At 37.2% G+C, this 10,436-nt stretch overlaps 1 protein-coding gene across 3 annotated transcripts in view; it reads right to left on the bottom strand.

Moving 5' to 3' along the window:
• Positions 1-1,339: 1,339 nt before the first annotated feature.
• LOC128885422 (eukaryotic translation initiation factor 4 gamma 2) overlaps positions 1,340-10,436 on the bottom strand; it is an 11,440-nt gene continuing 2,343 nt past the window's right edge. Inside the window, exons 2-8 of one of the 3 annotated variants that reach the window (XM_054139466.1) lie at positions 7,312-7,423; positions 6,963-7,179; positions 5,943-6,879; positions 5,709-5,846; positions 4,546-5,435; positions 4,017-4,319; positions 1,340-3,767 (exon numbers count right to left, since the gene is read on the bottom strand). In XM_054139466.1, the coding sequence (XP_053995441.1) occupies positions 3,660-3,767; positions 4,017-4,319; positions 4,546-5,435; positions 5,709-5,846; positions 5,943-6,840 (2,337 nt within the window). In that variant the 5' untranslated portion in view covers positions 6,841-6,879; positions 6,963-7,179; positions 7,312-7,423 and the 3' untranslated portion in view covers positions 1,340-3,659. Of the gene's footprint in view, positions 3,768-4,016; positions 4,320-4,545; positions 5,436-5,708; positions 5,847-5,942; positions 6,880-6,962; positions 7,424-10,436 lie in introns of all 3 variants that reach the window. The other 2 variants (XM_054139464.1, XM_054139465.1) reach the window with 2 other exon arrangements.

The raw sequence follows: 10,436 nt of genomic DNA, 5'->3' as shown, positions 1-10,436 counted from the left end.
TCTAGCAGAAACAGTAAGAACTATTTGCACTACAAGCTTGGAGGTTTTGCCACCGATGGCGCCATTAACTTAGACCTTTGCCGAAGGTTCTGATCAAAACTACCTAAATATATATATATAATATACAGTATAGATATAGATATATATACTCCCATAAAAATTTCAAAGTTACTCGTTCATTTTTCAACGAATATTAACAGAATCGAATACTAAAACCTCCATACACGGAAAGAATTCTGTAGTACAGATGATTAGTAACAAAATGAAAAAAGAATCGTCTCGATACGATGAGAATTAACAAAGTTACGCGCATTCGAATAATGGCAAAATTGTGATGAATAATTTCGTTGCTATAATTTTGTTTCGTATTATATTGGTGTATTTGTATGTTCACAGTACAGTTTCGTTTTCCCACGGTACGTTTACTACAAACGTATACACAGTACATTAATCGAGCCCTTTTTTTAAATAGATAATTTAGAGTGCTTGTACTTTGGATTAGCACTTGGAAATGAAATAATCTCCAGAAGGGCCTGTCTTTTAATTCAGCTCTGGCTCGAGGCAACCTTTCACGATACGAGAGCAGTACGTATTTCGCTTACTTACATAAATTCTAATGGCAGTTGGTAATGTGTTACATCTATCAATGTAAGTGTCGTTTAGCAAGATAAGATATTTTTAGAGGAAGAGAGATAGAGTGTATGTGTATGTTTTGAGAGCGAGAGAGAAATCGCTGAAGTACGTCGAATATTAGGTTTATAATTAATTTGTTCATATGCACGTGGTTGTGTTTTTAAAAAAGGCTCTACACGTATATACTAAATAAATCGCTGTTTACTCGAGCCGGATACTTTTTCTTTTTACAAGGCGAATTTCGTCGACGGTTCTCTCGTGCATCGTTACACGCTGATATTTCTTTATATAGTTTGTTTTATTATTTCCTTAACCTTACTACTTCCCTTTAAAATTCATAAACACAATTTTTAATGAATCGCAACAGAAGTATGAAACGAACTTGAAAAATGAAGTATGGTAGTCGAATATTGATAAATTAAAACTGCTATGCTACCAGAGAGATATAATGGTAATACATTTAATGAATTCACATCACGAAGCGTAACAATTGTAAAATAAGAAATGACCTTGGATGAGTAACGTGCTGACATAATAAAAAGAATGTGTGTCTGTTTATAAAAGGTAGCGAGACTGTTGCAATCGAACCTTGTACAAAACGAAATAAAGAATTTCGATGAGAAATAAAAATGATCGATTTATCCCCTTCCCCGAGTCCAAAAACGAACGATGATTGGTGATTGAATAACAATGAGACACAAAATCGTAAAGATGATAATCCTAGGAACAAATTTTTATTGATAAAGATAAAAGATATTTGATCGGTTTTAATGTCTATGATCAATCAAAAACGATTATAATGTAATCCGTTACGTGAGAAATAATACTGACGATATTATACATGATTCGTATTCGTTTTCCTTCTTTTTTTTTTACTTTGCTTGGATTCGATTCATAAGTAATACGTGAGAAAATAAATTAACAAAGTTGAAGTACAATATCGCATTGTGACATTGCGGATGAGAAAATTGTTGGAATATCGTTCGACGTATTCGTTCGCCTAAATACCATGGCTAAATTATCGTTTACGTATTTCCTTCATTTTTTTCCGTCTTATTTTTCCTTTATAATAAAAAGGCAACGAGCAAAACACGTAAGTATACCACAAATACCCATTAAATATTACACTAATGTCACTATAATTGTATTCCACGTACAAAGAATATTATTTTCAAATTAATATTAAATTCTCCACAGCGGGGATCAGGTCATTACCTTCGAGAGTAAGATAAAACAAAGATTTGAATACACATTGGATACGCATGATTCAAATTCGCCAATTCGTTCGGAAATAAGAACAATCTGTTTCCACATGATGAAACGCAACAAAAAGATTCACCATTTCTCGTTTCTGTTAAAATATTTTCTAACTCACGAATGATGCGTATCTAAGGTAAACGTATATCCGTGAAAGAAACAGATCTATTAACGATCGTTGGACATAAATAATTGGACTGACGATGCTCCAATTGCAAACCACCTATTTAGATGAAAAAATGCAGTCTAATTTTAACACTTCAGTCCGGCAACAGATATCAGAAAGTGATGTGACGATAATAATTATAATCCTAATAGTAATAATAATAGTAATTAATAATTAATAATAATAATAATATATACATCATACCGAAGCAGATTATCCACAAACAATGAAAAATGTATCCAAATTCTTACATTTACGTTCAATGTATATAACGTGTACGTACAAGGCTTAACATGTTACTCAATTGAAAACCTATGGAGAAATGAAAATATACACGACTACTGATGAACCATCTCTAAATCAGAGAGAGAGAGAGAGAAAGAAAAAGGTTTTTGTTTACTTCTTCGCCGATCACGAAAGCTGCGATATTGCACTAACTTGTTTTTAGGCGAACTTATGGCATCGTGTCGGTCTGAAGGGTTACGCACTAATAAAGATCGTGTTGATACGTAGAAGAATTCTACGAGGAGGCTACAGGCGGGAGATGAAGGTAAAGGTGGTTGGTCATCGACAGAACAACCAGGGGGCCATCTGTAATAAATTACACCAATGTATGTTTATTTTGAATACGATTTTAGTCGTGTCGCTAATTTCTTTTCTCGTTATGTTACGTTAAGTGAACTGTGTGATGTTGGCTGCTGGTTGTTAATCAACGGCAACTGATTAGTATTAATCGATACAATTAATGAGGGATGGGAAGGGTGGGGGGTAGGCGGCGACAGCAAGTAGAGGTACACGGACAAAAATGGTATGTGGTAGAGATTGGTGTAAGAGCTTTACCTTGGCGTTCATTTTTTTGGAATCTACAAATTCATTTTAGCTTCAAAGAGAATTCATTAATCACACTTTCACATCTTATAATACCGAGTCAGTCCTGTTTCCTGATCGATTAATTATTATTATTATTCTTTTTTTTTGTCATTTTCTTTTTCATTAGGAAGGTAAGATGCAATTCGATTGTTGTGATCAATTATATAATAGTAATAATAATAGTTAATAATAATAGATAATAATAATTCCTCATAATAAATGTAAAAGCTGGTACACAGAAATAACAAGCGACTCACTGGTGCCGCGGACAAAAAGACTTACAAAACGTGACACATGCACAATACTAGACAAAAACTTTGACAACACAAATCACCAGACTAATTTCTTTTTCCTTGCTTGTTTTCTGCACCGATGTTCATACAGCGGTATATACCTGTTGATATCTGTTGGCCTAATATGATTAAAAATCATATTAATATTCAATTATCTAAAAACATTCTAAAACTTCTTGCTTTATAAAGTCTGCTGCAAACCACTCGTGAGGCTGCGAAACTTATCCCATTTGCTTTGTTTTTTTTTTTTTTCATTTTTTTTTTTGGACATGATTGTGAAGTCCTCTCTGTTTGCGCGAGGGCTTGACACAGACTAACAAGATGTTTGTGGCATTGGATGGAGACAACTCAATTAGTAAACTGAAACCGCCTGGTTCAGTAATATAGATAGTAAAACCCTATTCCAAATTATAGGTAGTAGCCTGAAGAATATATCCTTCTCAGAGCTTTTGCATTCTGTAGTTTTTGTTGCTTTCGTCGTCGTCGTTATGATCATCGCTTTCTTCTTCTGTAGACGCGTTATCTAACCACGTTAACCAACTGTTGACCTATACCATTTAATTGTCACGAATTAATCACTCCGTTTCATCTCGTTGCTCATTTGTTGTAAAATTATAAACGACGTACGTAATTATAAACATACGTACAGTACTGGACAAATGTATTTAAACGATTAATTTTAGTTCAGTACTGTACGTAACGAAACGATCGAACGAAATTAGCAAAGAACATATTAATGTCGTAGCCTTAGATGTATCTAAAATACTTGTAGTATGGAAAACATAAATTTTATTTACCTCAAATAATGCCTTGCCCTTGCCCGGATAAGCGTCAGTAACGCACTCCTTCCATTTGAAATAGGCATCTTCCTCGATCACTTCTAATCGATAAAGCCCATCGAACCATCGCAGCAGCATCCCTTTTGGAAAATTGTGCGAGAACCAAAATGCTTGAAGCGCATGGAGAGCTGTCACTTGAGACTCTATATCGACAAAGAGTAAGCGCATCAAGCGTGCATATTTATCCAGTAATGCCTTTTCCTTATCCATCACTGCTTTGCCTACGTTAGATGGATCAACGCCAGGTGCCAGTATTGTTTCCTGTTATTATAAATACAAAAACACTGGTTATTAAAAGTACAGAAACAAATCTATCGAGATCAAGGAACAGAAATTTAGAAAGAAAAAAAAGAGAAACGGACTAAAATATTTTTAGCTCGAACATGCCAAATGATTATGTCAAAATTATTCAAATTATTGATACAGCTGCGTTATCTATAGGCAATAATTATAACAGACATGGACAGAATTATAAAGCTTTGCGTACCTGTGTAATGTATTTGAGAAGAACGTTCATTAAAGCGTTAATGAACTCTGAATCAGAATGATGAGAAGGTTCTAGCTTTTCCTTGATCCATTTATAAAGAGTATTGGGATTTGGGTCATATTCTAATTGACGCCATATATCTCCTTGGATCTTAAGAAGCGGGTAAAGGAAGGTCAATTCTCTGTCCTCTAAAATTTCCGCTAATCTCTCTTTCGTCTTGTCGGCTTCCGGGAGCTGACTGATAAGATTCACTTTGCTCTCATTGAAGATCTGTGTGAGTCTTGCTTTGCCTTGGCTTTTATGCAATTGCTGAAGAGCGAGTAAGAACAATGGATGATGTTGGCCATTTTCCGTCACAGCAACGAGATCGGTCAACTGAATTAAATTGTCCACGATAGCCTTTGCTGTCAGGAAGGCAACGTGAGATGCTACACAAGGCACGGTACTTTCTTTTTCTGGTATATTGGATACTAGTTCTTTCCACCCCTCGTGCATTTGCTGTACAGTGATCGCCTCTGCTTTCACCAACTCGACCACAAGCTTGGCCGCGAGTTCCCGCTCAGAGTCCCCTCGTTCCAATGTATTCGAATACAACGTATAAACTGCATGACGCAAAAATCGTTCTGGTATCTTCAGTTCTTGAAAAGCTGTTACTGCGTTCTGTATGTTCGTATGCGCGGCGAGGTCATCCATCAAGGCGTTAACCTTTTTCAATATTTCCTCCCTAGAAGTTCCCTTGTCCTTGCGATCTCTGGCTTTCTCTCGTTTGTCTACAGGGCCTTGCTTTATCACGATCGCTGGTGGCAATTCCTTGTGCAATAATGGCGAGCTGGGTTTCAGTGTACTGGTTGGTAGGAGGGGTAATTCTGAGGCTCGTCCTGGGAACAAATCTATTATATTAATGATAAGAGAGTGTTCTGGCGTTGTTGTTTTATTATTACCATTATTAAGGTAGTCTTAAATAATTTCATAGCGGAACAAAACAAACTTAAGGATAACTGTACGCAGAACAATTTAAAGTAATGTTAATTCATTTGCATGACTGTCTACGGATTTGGTCGATCCATACTTCCTCATTATATTTGTTCAACCAAATTGTAGCGTCTATTAGCTACTAATAGTTTCATAAATGTACATAGGAAGTTCATAAATAAAGTACATACCACTGTTGAGAAGTAGGTTGCGATTGATTTTGGTTTGTTTAAACATCATAGAATTAGCTGATGGTCTCAGTGACACTTCTTCTGGATGTTCAATCAACATCTTGTTCTTATTGAAGCGTAATTGTTCTTTATTGCTATCTGCAATTAATCGATCAATGTTCGTAAGTAGAAGTAGCATATTCTATGTATGTGTTTGGTAAGTATAATATGTGAGAAAAGGTAAGGTATACGTACTGTTGTTGAAGTTTTGCGGCGAGTTATGTTGCTGTTGATTATGTTTCCCTTGATAGTTGTTTTGGTGACGATTCTGGTTTTGATAGTAACCCGGTTGGTTACGTTGGTTGTGGCGGCCATAACCAACTCCTGAACTTCCTGAGAATCCATTTGGGCTGAATGGAGATGGCATACCAAACGAAGTCAATGGAATACTTCCCATCATGTCCATGTCTAATCCGCCACGTCCCATGTTTCTTAAAAATTCAGCTCCGAGGCGATCCTCTCGTCTGTAGAAGCCATTTCCCCTCGAAGATTCATCGTTATCACTGCGGATTTGATTGATAGGCATCGGACCTTCGGTGCTGGTAGCCTTGCGTGGTACCCAGCCATCACGGCGTAGCTCAATGACGTCACGCAGCATAAACTTGATGCGTAGAGGTAGATCGCTGCTCTCTGCCAATGAGTTCATACGTTTGAAATATTGATCCATGAGTTTGCGACCTTTATCCGAGTCAAGGATACGGCCGCAGGTACGCATGATCTGGCAGAGGCACTCGATATCCTCAGCGGTGTCCCCCCTGGATCCCCGTCGCCTTTTCTTTTCCAATAATTGCTGTATGCAGCGATGTAAAATCGTTTCCGAAACGATTCCCAGCTTTCCCAGTTCTCCGATGAACTTGATGTTGCCAAGCATTTTGCGCTTAGCCACCTGTCGGCGTTCTTCTTCTTCAGGGCCGAGTTCATCTTGATTTTCGAATACCTCGCTTGCCTTTGAACGATTTTCAAATTCGTCTTTGCACTTGTTGAGAAGGAGAATTGTGAATGTGCTTTGTCCTTTTTGACTTTCAATGAGAGCTTTTCGAGGTTCAAAGTTTGCAGCTTCGTCGGACAGCCGTTTGCACAGCTGTGCATACATAGAACTGTACTTGGGTTCATCAAGAGCTTTTTCAAAGATCTAAAACATACAAAAATTTCATTTAATTAATCACTGTTTGAGCAAGAATTTTTCTTTAATTTTTGATATTATTGTATGCTTACCAGGAAAATGACACCTTTGAGAATTACATCAGAATTGAGCTCAACGTTGAGCAGGTCGTTGCTCAGCTTTGCGAACTTTTCCGGCGTAAGCTTGTTAAGAATACCCCGCACCTTTCTAAAGATGAGATCATTTCTGCTTTCTGGGGTGAGTGCATCGCGTCTAACAGTTGAAGGAGGGATCCAGCGTTGCTCAGTGGATAGGGAGCGAATATCGTCCCTGGAAGGCATCGAATGCTTTTAATATCAGTGTTACAAGTAAATGTGTAACACGTAGGATTGTTTTTTGGGTGTAAAAAGTAGCGGCTCGTGTATTGACAGTTACAGTCAAGGTAACGTTCTAGACCCTGACCTTCCTCCCGAGACACGAGAAGCACCCCCCGGTCCTATGGGGTTGTCCGTTGTTGCGCGTGTTTCGGCCCCCTGAGTGATAAATCACAGCACACAGATCTTCCTTTAGGAAGCTGAAACAAAGAAAAGATTACAATAAAAACATAAGTAAAATTGTCAGTGATTAGTTGCTTACACGCATGCTACTCCTTCCATGATTTGATTATTAATATGCAGCCTTTGTACCTAATGATACAAAAATATAATGAATTAACAAACAGTCGTATACAACCATGCAGTTAAATTCCTTCGAAAGTACTGTCTACTTTTCTATCAGATACTTCCTTGTACAATATCTTCCTATTTATATGCAGACATCCACCTTCTTCTTGAATAATTTGAATCGATACTAATTATAACAATGATGCATATAGACTACGTTTACTAAAGAATATACAAAGGCTTCCCCCCCTGCTATTGTTCTAATCTTTTCTAGTTTGTATCAAACATCTTTCGCATGTTATAGTTAAAATTGTGCACATTGTAAGAAAGAATCGTATGTTTTTTTTTATACTTGTACAGTGTTAAAATAATAGATTTCTTAGGCTGTATTGTAATTGTACATTGAATACATAAAATAATCATGCGGATTACATAATGCAGATTTATTGTCAAAGGTAAATTAAATTCTCAGGTATGTACAATCTCTTTTACATAAAAATGAAACAATTAGTATACACAATAGTTTCTTAATGGTATCTAAAATATCTATGAATACTTATCAATCAGGTTCATGCAAAACATACATCAATTCACTCCCACAATCAAAGTAACAAGTAATATTACTGTGAGAGCAACAATTGCAAGCAATATTTTGAATATTTATAACACTCTTAGACTCCTTGTTAGGAACAGTATTTCAGAAGTCACTTTTAAAGGAATATGATGAATGTGATTTATGTAAAACAAAGAAAGAAAACAATTGTTTTTTTCATTCTTATAGCGATTATGATTTCAGCGCCAGCAGACACTGGATAACATGCGCGGCCTTATTGCGCTCACAGGTGAAGGTCTTCAAATGGGCAGGACGAGGACCTTCTCCAGGGAAACGGCTTTGATCTTGAGGTATTAGTTACGAGCAAAACAACCAAAAGCAGTGCACGATGAACGTGGAGAGGAGCGTATGTGGGGCGCGGCTCATGGTCAGACGGTCAATGAACCTTTTGTCGTATCACCTCGACCGATCTCGGCTTCTATCGTCAGCCTGATCGGGCGAGGTCGGATAACTTCGTTCGTAGCTCGACTAAAGTCGTCTCTGACCGCTTCTGAGCGTCCCGTGCACTTACGATTGCGGGTAGGAAGCTTTGGTTCGTCTTCGATTACTATGAGTACCCAAACGAAGCGGAAAATACGTTTCTGGAAATTTCATTCATACCACGTTTATCAGGTTTATATACTCAAAAAAATAGCTACGTTCAAGAGAAAGGATGAATACATTTTCATGATAATAACAGTTGCCATTCATGAAATATTTAAAAAAAAAAAAGGGAAAGGTCTGCGTGATAATGAGTTTCAGGCTTCGATATGTCTAGATCCGTCAAGCAGTTTAGGATTCTTGGCAAAATATACAAGTTGCTCGAACATGAACAAAGGGAACTGCGCGAAGTTGCTTTCGACCTATTTCGATAACGCAAGGATCGAACGGATATCATTGACTCGCTCGATCGAGATATTTCCCAAGATCGATATAACGAAAAGATACGAGGCTGCCCCCAGCGGCCAAAGCGGAAGCTAAATATATAGCCAAGCAGCCACGCCAGTGTTCCTCAACCCCTCTTGGCATGTGGCCCACTTCTGACTTTTGTTTACCTTTGTTCCTCGTGATTGTTGTTAACTGGTAAACGTAACGATATAGCAATTAAAGATTTCAGATTCTACAAAAGAAAAAGTAGGAATAATCGACGAAGAGAATTTTATCTCCTGCCAAAATTCTGGAATTAGTTTTCAATTTCTTTAGTAATTCTAACATCTTCAACATCCTTTTATCTAGTAATGTACAATTCTACTCGTGTACAAGTTGTTGTGCATATTATAAATACTTAGATAATAGACAGAAAGTTGTTCATCTTTGATTCTTTATTTGAACCTTTATTCGCATAAGAATTATGTCAAAAAACACGGTTTGGCTCACTGGACGTGCCACGCAGTTCCAGTTGAGAGTCACTGAACTACAAGACGCATCGTGTGTCTCGGATGGCGTTACTTTAAGGTTGCACGACCGAAGGTCGTCGCCTGAAACACGCTTCGACATTGAAAACGTTCTTTGGTGCATTAAACCGGTATTTGATCTCGTTTCCTTTTAAATTTATAGTATTTTCGATACAAGAACGAAGGCCTCCGCGAAGCCGACCATTTAGACTAGTCGAATTACCAAAATAACGATCAAAATCACGTCTGGCGTCTAAATTTACCTGCCCGGGAACTTAAATTTAAATATTTGTAAAATTTGTATTGCGTACGTTCCACGGAAGATAACGTGTCTCGCGATTAAAAGAACCGGTAGAATTCTGAGATCGCGACACCGGAAGATACCAGATTCCGTGGAAACATTTACAAGCAATTCGACAATTTTTATATAGAGATTGCGGTGTATGTATCTCGATATTTAGAGATTGCAGTATCTACATAGTGCTATAAAGGTGCGCAGGCTATTACTGGCGTACAGTTTTATAAATAATTATATTTCAACGACTTTCTAATGACTAAGCAACTTGTGATCGCAATAGAGCAACATATATTTCGAATTTCTAATGCAGCTAAAGTGGAAAATATGAAAATAAGGAATTTAGGTTATCATCGATCGTGTTAATTGACGATTATTTTTAGGATACCCTTTCTATCGAAATCGCTTTGCTTTAATCGATTTGCTTGCTTGAAGAAGTAGTCATCTGTTAGAACAGGGTTTCTCAACCTTTTTCGTGGATCGATTCCCTTACGAAAAGAAATTGATAGAGTTAGTAACAAAAGATTTTTTGTTACGCAAAGGTCGAAATAGTCCAAAGTCTTGATTTTCATATTTTGTATTATACAGGGTGTCCCTCAAAAATGTTGTAACACCTTGAAAGGGGTGGTTCGGGAGGTGATTTG

This window comes from Hylaeus anthracinus, unplaced genomic scaffold, assembly GCF_026225885.1.
Source record: "Hylaeus anthracinus isolate JK02 unplaced genomic scaffold, UHH_iyHylAnth1.0_haploid 11981, whole genome shotgun sequence".
In the NCBI taxonomy this organism is placed as follows: Eukaryota; Metazoa; Arthropoda; class Insecta; order Hymenoptera; family Colletidae; genus Hylaeus; species Hylaeus anthracinus.
This window is presented reverse-complemented; position numbering and strand designations above follow the sequence as displayed.